Source organism: Bos grunniens, chromosome 27 (genome assembly GCF_055505025.1).
Source record: "Bos grunniens cultivar Pamir isolate PY7600 chromosome 27, Bosgru_T2T1.0, whole genome shotgun sequence".
In the NCBI taxonomy this organism is placed as follows: Eukaryota; Metazoa; Chordata; class Mammalia; order Artiodactyla; family Bovidae; genus Bos; species Bos grunniens.
Genome location: NC_141191.1, coordinates 39,435,349 through 39,455,298, shown reverse-complemented (window position 1 = coordinate 39,455,298; position 19,950 = coordinate 39,435,349). Strand labels below are relative to the sequence as shown.

At 45.3% G+C, this 19,950-nt stretch overlaps 1 protein-coding gene across 5 annotated transcripts in view; it reads left to right on the top strand.

Annotated features, from left to right (window-relative positions):
- Positions 1-19,950, top strand: part of INTS10 (integrator complex subunit 10) — a 33,383-nt gene that overhangs the window by 11,748 nt on the left and 1,685 nt on the right. For 3 of the 5 annotated variants that reach the window (XM_086380486.1, XM_086380489.1, XM_086380484.1), the window contains 8 exons: positions 6,038-6,191; positions 7,551-7,633; positions 8,646-8,798; positions 10,190-10,298; positions 13,966-14,045; positions 15,550-15,712; positions 16,537-16,630; positions 19,254-19,331. In XM_086380486.1, coding sequence (XP_086236612.1) covers positions 6,038-6,191; positions 7,551-7,633; positions 8,646-8,798; positions 10,190-10,298; positions 13,966-14,045; positions 15,550-15,712; positions 16,537-16,630; positions 19,254-19,331 — 914 coding nt within the window. The remainder of the gene's footprint in view (positions 1-6,037; positions 6,192-7,550; positions 7,634-8,645; positions 8,799-10,189; positions 10,299-13,965; positions 14,046-15,549; positions 15,713-16,536; positions 16,631-19,253; positions 19,332-19,950) is intronic. The other 2 variants (XM_086380487.1, XM_086380485.1) reach the window with 1 other exon arrangement.

Below are 19,950 nucleotides of genomic sequence, written 5' to 3'. Positions count from 1 at the left end.
TTTAGGTCTTCTGCCGGTTTTTTGATTGGGTTGTCTGTTTCTCTGATATGAATTATACGAGCTAGCTGTATATTTTGGAGATTAATCCCTTATCGGTCCCACTGTATACAGATACTTTCTCCCAGGCCATTGGCGGTCTGTCTGTTCTGTTTATGGTTTCCTTTGCTGCACAAAAGTTTGTAAGTTTGATTCGGTGCCATTTGTTTATTTTTGCTTTAATTTCTTTTGCCCTGGGTGACTGATCTAAGAAAATATTAACTGTGATTAATGTCCGAGAATGTTTTGCTTATATTCTCTTTTAGGAGTTTTATGGCGTCATGTGTTAATATATGTCTTTAGGCCGTTTAGACTTTATTTTTGTGTATGGTTCAAGGGAGAGTTGTAACTTCATTGATTTACACGTACCTGTCCAGCTTTCCCAACACCATTGCTGAGGAGACTGTCTCTTCCCCACTGTATATTCTTCCCGCCTTTGTTGAAGGTAACTGGCTGGAGGCGTGTGGGTTCATTTCTGGGCTCTCCGCTCGCGTTCACTGAGCCGCATGTCTGCTTCTGTGCCGGTACCAGGCTGTTTTGTGCTACAGCTTTGTAATATTGGCTGCAGCCTGGGAGGGTATGCCTTCAGCTTTATTCTTTTTCTTCGAAATTGCTTTAGCAATTCTGGGTCTTTTGTGGTTCCATATAAATTTTAAGATCATTTGTTTTAGCCCTGTGAAAAATATCATAGGTAATTTGATAGAGATCACATTAAATCTGTAGATAGCTTTGGGTAGTGTGGCAATTTTAACAATAGTAATTCTTCCATTCCAAGAACATGGGATATCTTTCCATTTCTTTGAATCATCCTCAGTTTTCCTTTATCAGAGCTCCCAACATACAGCTATTTCACCTCCTTTGTTAGGCTTATTCCTACGTTGCTGGGGTTTTTGTTTGTTTGTTTTTGGTATGATTTTAAATGAGATTCTTTTTTTAACTTCCTTTTCTGATATTCCATAGTTAGTGTAAAGAAATGCAACAGATTTCTGTCTATTTATCTTGTATCCTGCTACCTCGCTGAATTTGTTAATTAATAGTTTTTGTGTGCAGTCCTTAGGGTTTTCTATATATTGAGTATCATGTCATCTGCATAGAATGACGGTTCTACCTCTTCCGTTCCAATTTGGATGCCTTTTATTTCTCTTTCTTGTCTGATTTTTATAGTTAGGATTTCCAGTGTTGAATAGGTGTGGTGAGAATGTTGCAAATGGTCTTGTTCCAAATTTAAGTGGGAAAGCTCTCAGTTTTTCACCATTGAGTATTATATGGGCTGCGGGTTTGTTGTAAATGACTTTTATTACATTTGAGATATGTTCCCTCTATACCCACTTTGGTGAGAGTTTTCATCAAGAATGGACGTTGAGTTTTATCACATGCTTTTTCTGCATCTGTTGAGATGATCATGTGGCTTTTGTCTTTTCTTTTGTTAATGTGTATGTTACGTTGATTGATTTGCATATGTTGAATCATCCTGTGACCCTGGGATGCATCCAGCTTGGTCATGGTGTATGATCCTTAATATGTGTTGTTGCATTCAGTTTGCTTGTATTTTGTTGAGGATCTTGCATCTGTATTCATCAAAGACACTGACTTGTAATTGTCTTTTTTTGGAGTGTCTCTGGTTTGGTATCAGGGTAATGCTGGCTTCCTAGAATGACTTTGGGAGTGTTCCCTCCTCTTTAGTGTTTTGGAGGAGTTTGAGAAGGATCAGTGTAAGTTCTTTTTTGTATGTTTGGTAGAATTCCAGAGTGAAGTCATATGGTCCTGGACTTTCGTCTGCAGGGAGTTTTTTTGTTTTGTTTTTTTTTTACAGATTCTATTTCATTTCTAGTGATCAGTCTGTTCAAATTGCGTTTGTTCTTGATTCAGCTTTGACAGGCTGTATGTTTCTGGATGTGCGCCCATTTCTGTAGGTTGTGCAATTTGTTGGTGTGTATTCATGCCAACAGGATGTCTTCATGGTATGTTCTTAAGGTTTTTTGTCTTTCTGCTATACTGGTTGATATTTCTCTTCCTTCATTTCTTGTTTATTTGGGTCCTCTTTTTTTCTACTTAGTGAGCCTGACTGAGCTTTGTTCTATTTTTTAAATGAGGATTGGATATATTTAGCTGAAATATACGTACTTTTTTTTATTGAAGCATATTTGATTTACAGTGTTGGATTCATTTCTTCTGTACAGCACGTTGACTCAGTTACACATATTTTTTCAGATTCTTTTCCAGTATGGTTTATCACAGGATATTGAATAGAGTCCCCCGTGCTGCACAGCAGGACCTTGTTGTTATCTGTCTCCTGTATGTGACACGCATCTGTCAATCCCACACTCCAGTCCTTCCCTCCCCCAGCCTCTCTCCTGAGAGCCCAAGTCTGTTTTTGTTTCATAGACATGTTTACTTCTATGTATTTTTTAATGATCTCAGTGGGGTAAAAATCTACAGGGAGAATTTAATTTGGGTCATTGAATTAATAACAGTGACTTTGGTGGAATAAAAGATTCAAGAAATTTTCAGGAAAATTAAGCGGAGCTGTTTTACCTTTACTTGTTTTCAGCAAAAAGTCTGACCATGCTCAGTGGCATTTACAATAGTGGCCTTTCCCCGAGGCCCTCTTCTTTATTCATTATATTATTTGAGATGAAAAGCAAGTTACAAATCTTTACTATTAAATAAAATGAGTAAGTGCAGACAAAAGGACTCCTAGCCAGATGCCTTGCACTGGGTGACTGTGGAGAAGGTATATGCAGTGAACAGAAGCTCACTTTTAATAAGTCAGTTTCTCTCAGTTATTTCTCAGAAGACTCAGGCTTTAATTTTTATTCCACTGCACAACAAACTGTGTTTTGGAAGCAAATTAAATAATGTCACCTATTGGAAAAAAGTAAACTATAAAATAGGTACTACTTAATTAAGCTGTATCCCTAAACATAATAATGTAGGTTTTGGCTTTTATAGCATTAATATGTTTTTAAGTTATTAGAAGTTCTAAGTCTGTAGCTTTACTCTGAAGCTGCCATAACCTTAGTATTTTATCCTTAGTATTTAGCCTTACAATTTTATCATCAGAAAACCATAATTTTATTTTTTAAAATTTTTTTTTAAATTTTATTTTATTTTTAAACTTTACATAATTGTATTAGTTTTGCCAAATATCAAAATGAATCCACCACAGGTATACATGTGTTCCCCATCCTGAACCCTCCTCCCTCCTCCTTCCCCCTATCATCCCTCTGGGTCGTCCCAGTGCACTAGCCCCAAGCATCCAGTACCGTGTATCGAACCTAGACTGGCAACTCGTTTCATATATGATATTATACATGTTTCAATGCCATTCTCCCAAATCTTCCCACCCTCTTTCTCTCCCACAGAGTCCATAATACTGTTCTATACATCAGTGTTTCTTTTGCTGTCTCGTACACAGGGTTATTGTTAGCATCTTTCTAAATTCCATATATATGCGTTAGTATACTGTATTGGTGTTTTTCTTTCTGGCTTACTTCACTCTGTATAATAGGCTCGAGTTTCATCCACCTCATTAGAACTGATTCAAATGTATTCTTTTTAATGGCTGAGTAATACTCCATTGTGTATATGTACCACTGCTTTCTTATCCATTCATCTGCTGATGGACATCTAGGTTGCTTCCATGTCCTGGCTATTATAAACAGTGCTGCGATGAACACTGGGGTACACGTGTCTCTTTCCCTTCTGGTTTCCTCAGTGTGTATGCCCAGCAGTGGGATTGCTGGATCATAAGGCAGTTCTATTTCCAGTTTTTTAAGGAATCTCCACACTGTTCTCCATAGTGGCTGTACTAGTTTGCATTCCCACCAACAGTGTAAGAGGGTTCCCTTTTCTCCACACCCTCTCCAGCATTTATTATTTGTAGACTTTTGGATCGCAGCCATTCTGACTGGTGTGAAATGGTACCTCATAGTGGTTTTGATTTGCATTTCTCTGATAATGAGTGATGTTGAGCATCTTTTCATGTGTTTGTTAGCCATCTGTATGTCTTCTTTGGAGAAATGTCTATTTAGTTCTTTGGCCCATTTTTTGATTGGGTCATTTATTTTTCTGGAGTTGAGCTGTAGGAGTTGCTTGTATATTTTTGAGATTAGTTGTTTGTCAGTTGCTTCATTTGCTATTATTTTCTCCCATTCTGAAGGCTGCCTTTTCACCTTGCTAATAGTTTCCTTTGATGTGCAGAAGCTTTTAAGTTTAATTAGGTCCCATTTGTTTATTTTTGCTTTTATTTCCAATATTCTGGGAGGTGGGTCATAGAGGATCCTGCTGTGATGTATGTCAGAGAGTGTTTTGCCTATGTTCTCCTCTAGGAGTTTTATAGTTTCTGGTCTTACATTGAGATCTTTAATCCATTTTGAGTTTATTTTTGTGTATGGTGTTAGAAAGTGTTCTAGTTTCATTCTTTTACAAGTGGTTGACCAGATTTCCCAGCACCACTTGTTAAAGAGATTGTCTTTAATCCATTGTATATTCTTGCCTCCTTTGTCAAAGATAAGGTGTCCATATGTGCGTGGATTTATCTCTGGGCTTTCTATTTTGTTCCATTGATCTATAGTTCTGTCCTTGTGCCAGTACCATACTGTCTTGATAACTGTGGCTTTGTAGTAGAGCCTGAAGTCAGGTAGGTTGATTCCTCCAGTTCCATTCTTCTTTGTCAAGATAGCTTTGGCTGTTCGAGGTTTTTTGTATTTCTATACAAATTGTGAAATTATTTGTTCTAGCTCTGTGAAGAATACCGTTGGTAGCTTGATTGGGATTGCGTTGAATCTATAAATTACTTTGGGTAGTATACTCATTTTCACTATATTGATTCTTCCAATCCATGAACATGGTATATTTCTCCATCTATTAGTGTCCTCTTTGATTTCTTTCACCAGTGTTTTATAGTTTTCTATGTATAGGTCTTTAGTTTCTCTAGGTAGATATATTCCTAAGTATTTTATTCTTTCCGTTGCAATGGTGAATGGAATTGTTTCCTTAATTTCTCTTTCTGTTTTCTCATTATTAGTGTATAGGAATGCAAGGGATTTCTGTGTGTTGATTTTATATCCTGCAACTTTACTAGAATCATTGATTATTTCTAGTAATTTTCTGGTGGAGTCTTTAGGGTTTTCTATGTAGAGGATCATGTCATCTGCAGACAGTGAGAGTTTTACTTCTTCTTTTCCAATTTGGATTCCTTTTATTTCTTTTTCTGCTCTGATTGCTGTGGCCAGAACTTCCAAAACTCTGTTGAATAGTAATGGTGAAAGTGGGCACCCTTGTCTTGTTCCTGACTTTAGAGGAAATGCTTTCAATTTTTCACCATTGAGGATAATGTTTGCTGTGGGTTGTCATATATAGCTTTTATTATGTTGAGGTATGTTCCTTCTATTCCTGCTTTCTGGAGAGTTTTTATCATAAATGGATGTTGAATTTTGTCAAAGGCTTTCTCTGCATCTATTGAGATAATCATATGAGAAAACCATAATTTTAAAAATAAAAATTGAATGCATGAAAGGATGAACTTTTATATTATCTTTTAATACTGTTATTTTATATTATATTGTGTTTTAAAATTGTTAAATTCAAAATATTTTAGTATACTCATGATCATATCCTTTGATATAAAATTCATACAGTAATCAGAGTTGTCATCAGCAATAAACATAATAATATTCAAATAGTGACTATTTCCAACCCACTCCATTACTCTTGCCTGGAAAATCCCATGGACGGAGGAGCCTGGTAGGCTGCCGTCCATGGGGTCGCTAAGAGTCGGACATGACTGAGCGACTTCAGTTTCACTTTTCACTTTCATGCACTGGAGAAGGAAATGGCAACCCACCCCAGTGTTCTTGCCTGGAGAATCCCAGGGACGGTGGAGCCTGATGGGCTGCAGTCCATGGGGTCACACAGAGTCGGACACGACTGACGCGACTTAGAAGCAGCAGTGACTATTTCTGTAACTTTAATCGTGTTCTTCACATTCTCTGAGCAGAGTTCAGATGACGAAGACTGTTCAGCAAAAGGAAGGAACCGTCACATTGTCATCAACAAGGCAGAACTTGCTAACTCGATTGAGGTGTTGGAGAGCTTCAAGCTTGCCAGAGAGAGCTGGGAGCTGCTCTATTCCCTGGAATTCCTGGACAAGGGTAAGGCGTACTTGTCCCGTTGGGATATTTCAGTTTTTATATGGAATCATCACACCAAAAAAGACTCATTATTCTACTCGAAATGTCAAGTCACTAATGGCTAAGTAAACTGATTATGGTAGTTCACACGTCTTAGGATCATTTTAATCAGAGTTGGGGTGGAGTGGCAAGGAGAGTTTTTGGCCTTTTAAAACTTATATTACTGGACTTTTTCTTTGCTTGCAGGGTTTGTTCTGGGCTTTCAGTTGTTCTTTCCCCCTGTGTTGTATCTTCCTCCAGCCACACGTACTAAGGTTACAGGAGTTAGTGCTGTTCTGTCTGCATTAATTCCATTGCCTGAATGTGAAAAGCTCAAATTGCAAACCCTGCAGGAAGCCTGTTTTGATGTAAATAAGAGGGAGTTTCTCTGTGTAATATTTGCACTAGTTTGTATTTCAGCGTTACTTAGAAATGACTGGCACTTGGCTAACCAGCATATTTTTCTGTGCTTTGGGATCAAGACCCTGACCTTCCTTTTGGCCAGTGGGCATCGGTCCCTGGCTGCTTCTGTCACGCGCCTCTCCCGATGCTTTGTCTGGCATGTCGTCGTGTTTTCTAGAAAGCATCGCGTTGCCCAATTTGTCCTTGTCACATCTAGAGTTGTGAACAGGTTTGTGACCTTGTCACATCTAGAGTTGTGAACAGGTTTGTGACCTTGTCACATCTAGAGCTGTGAACAGGTTTGTGACTTTTGGAGGGGATTTTTTTCTTTAGTTATAGGTAGGCTTTTTAAAAAATGAATAAAACTCTTAGTGTCATGTGTTGATTATTTTAACTAGGTGAAAGCAAAGTAGCTTAAAAGATAAACGAAGTAACGTGTGAAAAGCACGTTGAACAGCTCTTAGCACATGATATGTACTTAGTGAGTGTCAGTGCCTAATAATATTTCTTACGTATTACTGGTAAGTATTCTTTCTCAGTTGTTAAAGAATCCACCTGCCAATGCAGGAGATGCAGGAAACCCAGGTTCCATCCCTGGGTCAGGAAGATCCTCTGGAGAAGGGAATGGCTACCTACTCCACTGTTCTTACCTGGAGAATCCCATGGACAAAGGAGCCTGGCAGGCTGCAGTGCATGGGGGCACAGAGTCGGACACGACTGAGCGACTGGCACCGTCACTGTGATTCTGCCCTAACTTTACCCTCTGATTAAAAGTCCAGACCAAAATAAATTAAAAAAAAAAAAGTTCAGACCAGTGTTTTAGGAATCAAAGTCTAAAGTTACATCCATGTCTTGATAATTTGTCTCTCTGACTGTTGTTCTCTTGATGGGTATGATGTTACATATCTTTGATAAATTTGTCTTTGAATTCTTGCTCAGAATTTACGAGAATTTGTTTGGCTTGGAAGACGGATACTTGGCTCTGGCTGAGAATCTTCCTCAACGATATGATCATCTATCAGGTAACGTGGGTTTATAAGTGCCTGTGTGCAGACAAGACTGTGATCCCCTGAGCGCATCTTCAGCGTGGAGGAGTGTGTGCTCCCTCCCGCTCTGAAGACCAGCACCCTGTCTTCCCTGGCGGGGCCTGTGCTCCACTATCATCTCAGAACAGCTCCCAGCGACAGGCCTGCGTCTCCTGTCACGTGTGGCGTGGCCGGTCACACCTGTCTGTAGACGTCAGAGTTTACTTTTCAATGAAAGTCGGGCCCTGCTCAGCCCCCTCTGCTCTGGTGGAGCCTGCCGCCCGGCTCTGCTGTCCTGGAGCAGGACCTGCCCAGAGGAGACAGAGGACTCAGTCCCAAGACAGAGGGGCTTCGGGCCTCCGTTGTGAAAATGGGCCGGTTGCTGCCTCCAGCCTTCATGGAGGAGAAATAGTCAAATATTTATAAGGAAAGAAAGGAAGTGAAGTCTCTTAGTCATGTCCAACTCTTTGTGACCCCTTGGACCGTAGCCAACCAGGCTCCTCTATCCATGGGATTTTCTAGGCTAGGGTACTGGAGTGGGTTGCCATTTCCTTCTCCAATTTATAAAGAAACGGCATATCAAAAATGTACTTTAATCAGAGAGCTTGTGTTATTTTATTTCCTCTCAAGAATTAAGACCAGAAAGAAAAATCTTTGTGTTTATAAGGTACCTCCATACAGATCGTCACTGGCTTTAACTAAGTGGGTTTGATCCTGTTGCTGAGTCTCCTTCCCCTTCTCACTTGGTTCAGCAGAAGTACCTGATTTGGAGTCGCTTGCTAGTGGCTCTGGAAGGTTTTATTAGTAGTAGTATTCATTTACTTGTTCTTATTCATTTATTTATTTTACTTTGTATTGATCTTAAAAGGATGTAAAGATCGTTTGCGAAGATGCATATCATAAAAGAGTACTTTCTCAGGACAGCTTATGAAGGCACATGGAATCTAAGAGCAAAAAGGAAGTTGTTTTTCTGATGGCTGTGTTTCTCTTGCTGTTGCGACTTTCTCAGGGTCAATATAAGAAGGCCATCGCCAGCTTGCACCACTTGGCAGCTCTCCAGGGATCACTTCCTCAGCCACAGATCTCGGGGCAGGGCACCTTGGAGCATCAGAGGGCACTCATCCAACTGGCCACCTGCCACTTCGCTCTAGGGGACTACAAAGTGAGTCCTGGGTGCCTGGCGGGTGTGGGGACCCTCCTGGGCGCCCTCGGCGACCCTGGGCCTTCCTCTCTTTCCCAGAGTGGCTTTTTAATTCCATGCATATTTACTTGAAACTTGCTCTTTCTGCCTAGGTTTTATTACCTGATCTGCTGGTGAAAAAGAACAGTGATTCTATTTTATTTAATTTCCTACTTTCCATTGCGTTTCTGTCTTATTTAATTTCCTACTTTCCATCGCGTTTCTATCTTATTTAATTTCCTACTTTCCATCGCGCACCTGAAGTCAAGAGATGGGTATTGAGGAATGGTGGCATTTGATTCTGAGTTCACTCTTGGCCCCACTGCTTAACTGGCTCTCTGTCTACCTCCAGAGTTTTAAGTTTTTAACTGCCCAGATGCCCACCTCTCGAAGCTGGAGCCTCAGGACCCTGTGGCCATGGGTGGTTCTGGACGTGCTGGAATGCCAGCCCCTCAGCCCAGGTGTTAGCTAGGGCTTGAGCAGCTGAGCCCCGGGGTCATCTGCTTCCAGCTCTGAGCAGCCTTACGAGTATTTTCTGGACTTGCCAAGATACGAAAAAGGCTGGGAAGCAGGGATTTAAGATTGCACGTCCTCGTCTGTAAAATGAAGGTAATAGGAGGGTTGTGCCTGACACACAGGAAATGCTCCCTCCGCGACCCTGTCACTCCTGGAGTTTGATGGGGGGACCGAGGGTGACGCCCCGCTCTCTGTGAGTCGAGACCACCTGTTCAGTGGGGCGTGGGGGCCGCCTCTCCTCCACTAGTGCGTCATCTGTCCGGTTTCACACCCGTCTTCTAAACCACGCCCTTAGGTGACTCTCCAAGGCCAGTGCATAGCCGTCCCCGCATCTTTCTCTCCTCTGAAAACCCTTCCTTCTCTTTTCTACATATCAAACCCTCCCGGCTTTAAGGCTTACATCAGGATAACCGTCCAGCCTAAAACTCCTCCTGCTGGTTTATTACCCTGTGTGTGTTTCTGCTTCATTTTAAATTGTGCTCCTTTACCGCCTGTCCCGTTCTGTTCATTTCTCTACGCAGTGAGCTAGTAAATGTCTTTAAGACAGGGCTGTACTTCTTTTGGACTCCACGGTGCTGTCAAACGCTTTAGTAGTTCAGTTAATACTCAATTAGTTTTTAAGTTTTGTTCTTTTGTTGTTTAACAGCAGACAGTGGGTCCGTGTTCCCTGAAAGGTCTAGTGCATGGATTTAATCTGAGTTATTTTTCCGTGTTCACTGTCAGGCAAGCGGCAGTGACCACTGCTCCCCAGCCTCTGTGCTCAGGTGGCCCGCTGTGTGCTGCAGAGACTGTAGTTACGGAGGCATGCTTTCCATCAGAAACTCACAGTTACTTCCTTCTGGTCTCATCTTCTTCAGATGACGTGTGAGAAGGTCCTTGATTTGATGTGCTACATGGTCCTTCCCATCCAGGATGGAGGCAAGTCCCAGGAGGAGCCCTCCAAAGTAAAGCCCAAGTTTAGAAAAGGTACAGTGGCAAATCCTAGTTTTATTTTCTAGAAATAGCTTTAGAACCCACCACTGGGAGTTTTTTTTTGAAATAGTTCCTACAGTTCCTGACAAGGTGACACCCTGAGGTCTGCAGAGTTGGCAAGATGTGTAAGAAGCAGAGTGCTCTCCAGGCTGCTCTGGGCTCTGGGTTCACAAGCAGCTGTGCGTCTGTCCTCCTTCAGATATTCTCTTCCTTTCCTGAATGTGCTCTCTTCAAAGAATATCAGAGAGCTCCTTTTCCAATCTTTACCAATTCCAGGAAACTTTGTCATGATTAGTGGAGAAGGATCGCTCAGCGTATCTCAGGCTGCTTTGAGCTTCACTCCAAATTGCTCATTTGTTGAAAAATTACATAAGTTGAGCTGTGATGCTTCACAAGAAAGGAAAAGGGCCCCACTGTCCGGATCTCAGTTCCGTCTTAGAGGTGGAAAAAGATGCGCCGTCAAACCCAAGCCCAGTAGAAAACAGGGAGTGATAAAGACAAGACCAGAGATCAGTGAAATAGAAACAAATGGAAGGAAACTAATAAAGCCAAAAGTTAATGAAATGGATGAACCCCTAACAAGACTGACCAGAATGACAGTGATTGCAAATGACCAGTATCAGGGATGGAAGAGGGAAGGAACATCACCCCGGATCCTGCTGAAATCAGGGCAGTAAGAGCATAGGTTGTAAATAACTTTATGCCAATAAATTCAGCAATTTAGATGAAATGGAAAAAGTCCTTCAAAAACACAGCTTACCAGAATGGACACAAGATGAAATAGAAAATCAGAACATTTTTATATCTATCAAATTTGTCATCAAAAACTTTCCCACAAAGAAAATTCCAGGTCCAGTTGGCTTCACTGTGAATCCTGTCAAGCATTTAGGAAGAAATAACTTCAATCCTGTATGTAGTTTTTGAGAAAATAGAGGAAGAGAGAACACTTACCCTTCAGTTTTTAAGACCAGCATTAACCCTAACAGCACAACCAAACAGGAGCATCACAAGAGAAGAACATTAAAGGCCAGGGTCTGTCACGATCATAGATGCCAAAATTCTTAACAAAATATGAGCAAATGCAGCCGTTTATAAGAAAGATAAGACATAACAGCTGAGAGAACGCAGAGGCGGTTTAACCCAGGAAAGCCGATCAGCACAGATCATCACATTTGCAGATTAAAGGAGAAAAATCATAAGATTGTCTTAATAGATGCAGACAGAATTTAATTATGTCTGCATTTATCATTCACAATTAAAAACAAATAAACAACTCAGTAAACTAGAAAAAGGAGGAAAACGTCCCCAACATCATTCTTAGCTATGAAATACTGAGTGCTTTCCCCAGGACTAGCCGCGGTGCTGGCGTCCACCCCCAGCTCCTCAGTGCAGCATCCTGGGATTCTCGCCAGCACGATAGGCAAGAAAAAGGAAGGTCAGAAAGGAACCGTCCTTATCCACAGCTACATATTTGGCCATGTAGCAAAGCCTGAGGACTCTCTAGATCAAATAACGTCAAAACCCATAAAATACTTAGAGATAAATTCAATGAAATATCGCCCAGAACTACTACTACCATTAGTACAGGAAATTCAGGTTAAAACAATAAGCTGTCATTTTACATCAGGATGTGGAGAGTAAAGGGTGGCTGTGCTGACCATCAGGACGTGAAGATCCACATCACCCATGTGCTTCTGAAGGCACAGATTCATGCGGTCGGTTTGTAGACCAGCTTAGCAGACCAGGTCACACATCTCTCTACCTGGCTATGTCTGAGACCAGCTTCACAGACCAGGTCACATCTCACTGCCTGGCTATGTCTGAGACCAGCTTAGCAGACCAGGTCACATCTCACTGCCTGGCCATGTCTGAGACCAGCTTAGCAGACCAGGTCACATCTCACTGCCTGGCCATGTCTGAGACCAGCTTAGCAGACCAGGTCACATCTCACTGCCTGGCTATGTCTGAGACCAGCTTCACAGACCAGGTCACATCTCACTGCCTGGCCATGTCTGAGACCAGCTTAGCAGACCAGGTCACATCTCACTGCCTGGCTATGTGCCCCTTCTGGATGCAGACCTATCAGTGATTTCCAAACGTGGGCCCTCACCTCCTGGGTCGTGGATTTTCAACTAGAAATTTTCTTTTTTAGTGAGATAGACTGTAAATATATTACTAAAATGAATGTACCTCCAGTAAAATGGATAAATTTTATTTCACTAACCTTTTGTTTTAGGTATACAGTTGACCCTTGAACAATGCAGGAGTTAACCCAAGGGCTCTGACCCCCTCTCTCCTCCTGCTGCCCCCAGTAGTCAAAAATCCAGGTACTTTTCTCTCTCTGCCTCAGCACCCAGAATTGGCAAATGACTTACCCACAGGCAGGAAGCTGCAACAGTTTGGGCAGAATCAGGGCTCAAACCCTAGTTCTTTTGATGGCACATGCTGTGATCTGTAATCCCGCAGTTAGTTCATCTAGAGATCTGTAAAGTGAAAACGCCGGTACTGTCTACTGAAAAGTCCACACACAAGTGGTCCCGTGCAGTTCAAACTTGTGCTGGTCCAGGGCCAGCAGTGTGCACGTGTGTGAGTGCGTGTGCATAGGAGCCACACGAAGGCAGTGTCTCTGTTCTTTGCTGTTGCTTGCCCTTGGAGTAGAGAAGGATTTAGGATATAAGGAGCACACACCATAAAGGAAAGGACTAAAATCTTGGTGTGAAAAACAGCCACTGCTCTCTACAAGTATGAAGAAATATATCAGAATGTTTATTTCAGCACTGTTTGTAATGGTGAAAAATGGGAAACCCCAGGGTTAAACGGAAAAGAATAGATAAATCAGTGGTGGTCTGTGTTACCAATAGAACATTATGTAACATGGAAAACCAGCAAGCTGGAGTCACAGGTGTCGCACTGCACACGATCAGCGGAGGGATGTGCAGGCTGAGACACCATTTACACCACAGACTGGAAACACGAGGAACGTTCCTCTCAGGTGTACGGATACAGATTCTTGCCCGACAAGTGCGCAGTGTATGTAGGAATGCTGAGCCCCTCATTCAGCATGGCCCTTACCTCCAGGGCTTCCCTCATAGCTCAGTTGGTAAAGGATCCGCCTGCAGTGCAGGAGACCCCGGTTCAATTCCTGGGTTGGGAAGATCCCCTGGAGAAGGGACAGGCTACCCACTCAAGTATTCTGGTCTGGAGAATGCCATGGACACAGTCCATGGGGTCACAAAGAGTCCGACATGACTGCACGACTTTCACTTTCTTTCCAGGGAGGGAGGCAGGGATCAGAAGGGGCTCACAGAAGGCAGACCGGATTTGTGATGCTGTGTATGAAAATCTAAAAATTAAACCCAGTGTCAACATTTTATAAAACTTGAGTGATAAAGCACACTGGTGTTTGTGATATTGTCTTGTCATTTTCTGTACATTTCAAAGGTTTCATAATAAAAGGTATTTAAGCAATTTTAGAAATTGAGATTGAGACATGAAATCCAGAGACGATTCAAAAACCAATTTTTACCTTCACTAAATGTAATTGTGGTTTAACTGTGTTTGAGACCGTGTGACTGGGGCTTACCCTTTTTGTTTTAAGGAAAGCACCTCAATCATTTGCCCCTCTAAGCTCTCTTCTTTGCCTGCCTCGGGCTTCTCTTAGGTTCGGATCTGAAGCTCCTGCCGTGTACCAGCAAGGCCATCATGCCCTACTGTCTGCACTTGATGTTGGCTTGTTTTAAGGTAAGCTTCACGTTGATCAGCTCGTTACTGTTACTCTTCAGTCACTCAGGCTGACTCTTTGCCACCCCATGGACTGCAGTAGCTAGGCCCCTCTGTCCTCCACTGTCTCCCAAAGTTTGCTCAGACTTACGCCATTGAGTCGTTGATGCCATCCAACCATCTCATTCTCTCCGCCCCTTCTCCTTTTGCCCTCTCGTTTTGCCAGCATCAGGGTCTTTTCCAGTCATTTGGGTCTTTGCATCACGTGGCCAAAGTATTGGAGCTTCAGCATCAGTCCCTTCCAGTGAAGATTCACAGTTGATTTCTAGGATTGATTGCTGTGATCTCCTTGCAGTTCAGGGGACTCTCAGTCCTAAAGCGTCAGTTCTTCAGCACTCAGCTTTCTTTATGGTCCAACTCTCATGTCCGTACATGACTGCTAGAAAAACCACGGCTTTGACTCTTCAGACTTTAGATGGCAAAGTGATGTCTCTGCTTTTTAATACACTATCTAGGTTTGTCATGGTTTTTCTTCTAAGGAGCAAGCATCTTTTAATTTCATGGCTGCAGTCACCATCTGCAGTGATTTTGGAGCCCAGAAAAATAAAGTCTGTCACTGCTTCCACTGTTTCGTGATTAGCATGAAAGGAATTTAATTCAGAGGATTGTTCTGAAGATCTGGAGTGACTCAAGTTGAGAGCCTTGAGCACACGTTAGTTTAGTCTTTTGAGAGCACGTTGGTATAGCAAGGGAAGCAGTGGGAGGAATAAACAAATATTTATTAAATGTCAGCTGCATTAGGCAGAGAAGAGTAGGCAATAACCTCCGTCCTTGAGACGCAATGTTACCTATTAGTCCAGGTACCAGTGAGGCAGACACGCACGTAGCCTCGCCTGTCGTGATGTCCAGTGTTTTATGAGTTAGCCTGCAAGTCAGGATGTACTAGGTGCCGCAGAATGGAGCAGAGGTGCTCTTGGGCTCAGAGAGGGCTGTGAGTTTATCATCCTAGAGTGCGGCGCCTCAGGACGGTTGACGGAACGCAGGGCTGGGGCGGCCGGGGCGGACAGGCTGAACCCCCACGGCCCCTGAGCGGGCGGCTCCGCCTCGGGACGCCAGTCCCCAGCCCTGCTCTTGGTCTGTACTGGGCGGCAGCAGCAGCTTGGAGTGATTTTAGGCAGGGTGCCTGCCGATCCTGACCAGGAAGCCCTGTGACGATTTCTCACTTCACGTTCCTGCCTCCTCCCCGCCTGCCCCGTCCTCGTCCTCGTCCTCGGGTGTCCTCAGACTTCTCTCCAAGGGCGCCTCTGGCCCGCCCTCCACCCCCCGCCCAGCTCCTTAAGAGCAGCCCCCGATCCTTCCTCTGGTGCTCAGCTTCCTCCCGCCTCACCCCACCTTCAGAGCTTCCGTCCCCACCTGCGTGACCCGCTCCCACCAGGACGCTGCCTGGGCGCCGGGTCCCCTGGCCGGGCCCCTCGCCGCCGGCCTCGGTCACCCTGTGACCCACGCCCCCGCCCCGTGTCCGCAGCTGAGAGCCTTCACGGACAGCAGGGACGACATGGCGCTGGGCCACGCCATCGTCCTTCTGCAGCACGAGTGGCCGCGCGGGGAGGCGCTCTTCCTGAAAGCCGTCAGCAAGATCTGCCAGCAAGGGAACTTCCAGTACGAGAACTTCTTCAATTACGTCACAAGTATCCTTTGCCCTGTCTGAGCAGAAGAAACTGCTGGGACAAAAATGAGTGAACCCTTTGGGGGAGAGATAGTGGTGTCAGTGATGTGGGGAGAAAGGAGGAGTGGAGCTCTGAGATGGGGTCGTGGCTGTCAGTCTTGTGAAAGGAGAGACCTCAGAGAGGGGCCAGGAATGTCAGCAGCCCCGGTCCCTTTCCCACTTGGAGCGACTTGTTGGAAGGTGCCCGGGATGCTGAAGGGCCCCGGTGGCGGATGGGCCGCGGGACGTAGTCGTTCACTGGGCTCCGTCTGGGGAGGGGCCCCGGGGTCGTGGTCACAGCAGCAGGTGTCACAGGTGTGCTGAGCACCCACCAGAGATGCTGCCCCACCGGCACCTGCTTTCATGACGGGGAGCGTTGGACTTGGTACTGCTGAACAGGGAGAAGCCACCTTAGAATCCAAGGTCTGGTGCTCACACTTGCTTCTCTTACCTGCTAGTTTTCATTTGCGAGGTGCCTACAGCAGTGTTTCTTAACCTTTGGGTAGAGGCAGAGGGGTGGAAATAATACCCCTACCACCCTCCCCCCCCTTTTTTTTTCATTTCTTATTAGGAAAGCCAAAGGTGTTGCTTTCACGACCATGCAGGCCATTTAACCACCCATATGAAAACCGTAATTCTCTTTGGGAAGGAGTTTGGTTGGCGTAGAAATTGTTGGTTTGGACTCAGGCAGGCCCGGGTTGCTGGTGGGGTGGCCGCGGGTGTTACCCAGGAGCTGCAAGCCCGTGTCCGCCTCCGAGAGAGCAGGGCTCCTGGCTCCCACATGTGGTTCCCTGACTCTGGCCTCAGATATCGACATGCTGGAGGAGTTCGCCTACCTGAGAACTCAGGAAGGTGGGAAGATCCATCTGGAACTGCTGCCCAATCAAGGAATGCTGATCAAGTAAGCCCCCCCATCTCCCGCTCTCTGTGCGTGTCAGAAATGTTTGTAAATATCTGTAGCTTTCAGACATTTAGTAGGAAGGAATCCAAACTGTATTTTTAAGAAGGTTTGACTCCAGGGATCCTTTTGAACTTGGCCTTCCCTTAACTACATTTCTGATGGAAGCGTGTTTAAATTGGGGTAGTTCTGTCACTTTTGATACTTTTTTTCACCAGACGAAAGTCTCATTCACAGAACCTTTTTCCTTTCTAAAACATACAGACTGATTCTATAATTTCTGATTAGAACACTTTTCATTAAGAAAAGCCATGCTTCATCACAGCTGTGCTGGATTAGGAAAAACCTGCAGACCTGATTTACACACTGCACTTTCAGGCCCTCCCCAGCGAGCCGCCTGCTCACATCAGGTGGCCCCCCCCAGCCTCTGCAGCGAGGCTGGGGCTTGGTCTGGCCAAGCCCCCCTACACCTGGATGAAGTCAGTGACCATTTATGATTTTTAAATAGCTCATGACCCCCGCTTCTGCCCTCCAGTCCTCATCGCGGTGTGGACAGTGCATCCTCCCTGCTGTGGACGGCCACGCATGGTGTGACGTGTGGTCCCCTCCGCGTCCTGCACGGTCCTCGTGTGCAAGGCAGGGTCACTGTCTCTGCAGGAGACCGAGACCCGAGGGAGAGCCCAGTGCTGTTGAGGCTCGGACCAGCTCCTTTTCCTGCCTCGTGAGAGGGACAAGTTTCCGGTTGAAAGCAGGAATTTGCATCTTGTTCCATCCATGGAGGGTGTTAGAAATGTCAGGAGAGGGAAGTGAGAGGCATTCCTTCTGGATTCCCTAAACCTCAGGGTCGGGCACAGCCCACATGGCGTCCTGTCAGGAATGGGAATATACGGCGAGGGGGTGTGCTTCTCCTTCATCTTGCAGATGTTGCTAAATATTCTGAAGATTTAACATGCAGACAGAAGACCTGTACACATTAGCTGGCTTAGGCAAGTGCGCCAGGCACGCTTATCTTCCTGCTCCGTTAGCTTCCCTCGAACCTGGGGAAGATAACTGCCTGGTTCAAAATATTCTTAACGGTGTTTGAGAACAAAGATGGCTTTTTGACATGGGAACCTAGGTAAGCCGTTTTGTGTTGTGGCTGCCCGGTTTTGAGGCTGGATTCACAAACATAACTTTGAATAACTTTTCCTTTAATTCCCATGAACGCACACCATACAAACTGTCATAATAGAGAGACAGCCTCAGCTGGATCAACTCCATTTGGTTAAGGTTAAACCTAAGTTTAACAATCCTCCCACCACTAAGCTGATGCTCAGCTGGGGAAGGTGACAGATGGGGTTGTCAGACAATCAAGACTGACCCTTCCTTCTTCAGCCAGTTTTATTGAGCTGCTCAAGACACGGGGATGTGCAGACCAGCTCTCGGACAAGGGTGAAGGCCGGGGCTGTTGGACAGCCAGCGTGACTGACTGTGGGGTGTTCAGGGCGAGGCAGAGACACAGCAGGCATTTCTAGGCTTTTGAGGATTAATTGTGCCCCCCCTCCCCACCCACGGTTAGTATAACCTTTAGTCTCTTCTAACGCCCTATGCCCAGTAGAAGACCACTCAGCTTCCTAGGAAACCTGCTCCTCCGTCAGTCTGGAAGCAGGCACAGGGGCTCCTGCTTAGTGAGCTGACTGTGTGAGTCTCAGAGTTTGCCTGAAACCTGCCTGACAAATTTCTGATGAGAAACTCCTGCAGAGAAGCGGGCCACCTGAGCCAGTTGAGGTACAGTTAGAATCTTGAGTAAAACTATCCCATTCCTTTTCCTTTTGGTTCGCAAACAAATTACCCGCAGCCGTTACAGACCCGCAGCTGAGTGCGGAGATGTGGGGAGCAGAGGCCAGCCCCTCCAGGCCAGCCCAGGCCTGGGCGAGGCCACCTGTCCATCCTGGTGTGGGGCGAGTGCCGGGGCGCCGGGGCCTGACGGCAGGAGGGACCAGCTTGGGTCTGCGCTCTGCGGGTTGCCCTCTCGTATCTGAAGGAGAGAAATGCTTCCCCGCAGATGCTGGCCGTGCCCTGGAGGCGCTCGGCTGAGCGACCCAGACGCTCCGTCCCTGCGGGTGCCCTGAGCTGGGCGCGGGCCCGTGCTCTCAGAGCACGTGCGATTGTCACAGCACCCCACGAAGCTGCGGCCCAGACTCGCGTCATCCCCCTTCCTGTTCCTTTTCTCACTACCTTGTGAACTTTAAACAGCCTTTACCAAAAACACGCCAGTCCTATCAGTCTTCTCAGAAGGGCCTCTTCCACGTGGGGCTTCAGTCCCATCAGCGATGGTTCAGAAACGTCGCCAGGTTGCTCTGTGGGACTGGTGTGGTCACGACAGGCGTGGGGCCCTGCCCCTCCGTGGCCGTCCCGGGGCACCGCACCAGCCTCTTCCCCGGCGCCCCTTCTACACCGGATCTCAGCGGGCTGAGCCGGGGCCCGGGCGCACGTGCAGCCGGGGGGCCCCGTCCTCCCGAAGCCGCCACGCAGGGCCCAGGGCTGCCGGCCCCCCGTCTCATGCGTTTTCTCTGGAGTGTTGTTTTTTAAGTGCAGGCTGAGTCGGTGTGGGTGTTTGAATGCCGCTGTTTGCTGTTTTTTAAAGGCCTTCTAGCCCTCCCATGGGGCTACTGCAGCAGGAATTCTTCCCTGTGCTTCAGCCCAGCATACAGACTGCCGACAGGTACCGCGCGGACACGCCTGCTCATAGTGTGCTGTTCGTTGACATGTCTTACCGCCCATGGTTTTCAGCTCTTCGTTCCTCGGTGCCCTTTTTCATGCTTTATTTAATTTTTTAATTTGTTCCGCATTCCTTGGCAAGCCATCTGGTTGTAATATTGTTAACATTTCTTATTTTTTTCCATAAGTTGCCAGTGTTTTTGTGTTCAATTTAAAAATCATTATGGATCTGGAAATAAGTGAACATTATATGAAAGTGTGTCAGATTAAGCACACATCAGATCAGGCACTGAACTACGATTCTCTTTTCATAAAACATAAGGCATTTGGTGATAAATGTTTAAGGATAGCAAAACTCAGAAGTGAATTTTTATCCTGGGATTTCCAAATTCGTGCCCAGGGTTGAGGGTTCAGCCTCAATGAGCTGGCTTTAGCAGAGTTATTTTCGTGACACTGACCTCACCTTTCTGAATTGAAAATAACTGGTAGGCAGGACACCACGTTTATTAACTGGTTTATCCTGGTCTTAAACCACAGAAGCTAATTCATTCTCTTCTTCATCCAAACTTACCAGAGCAATAGAAACTCTGATAGAAATATAATTGAGTTGCACTGCTCTTCAT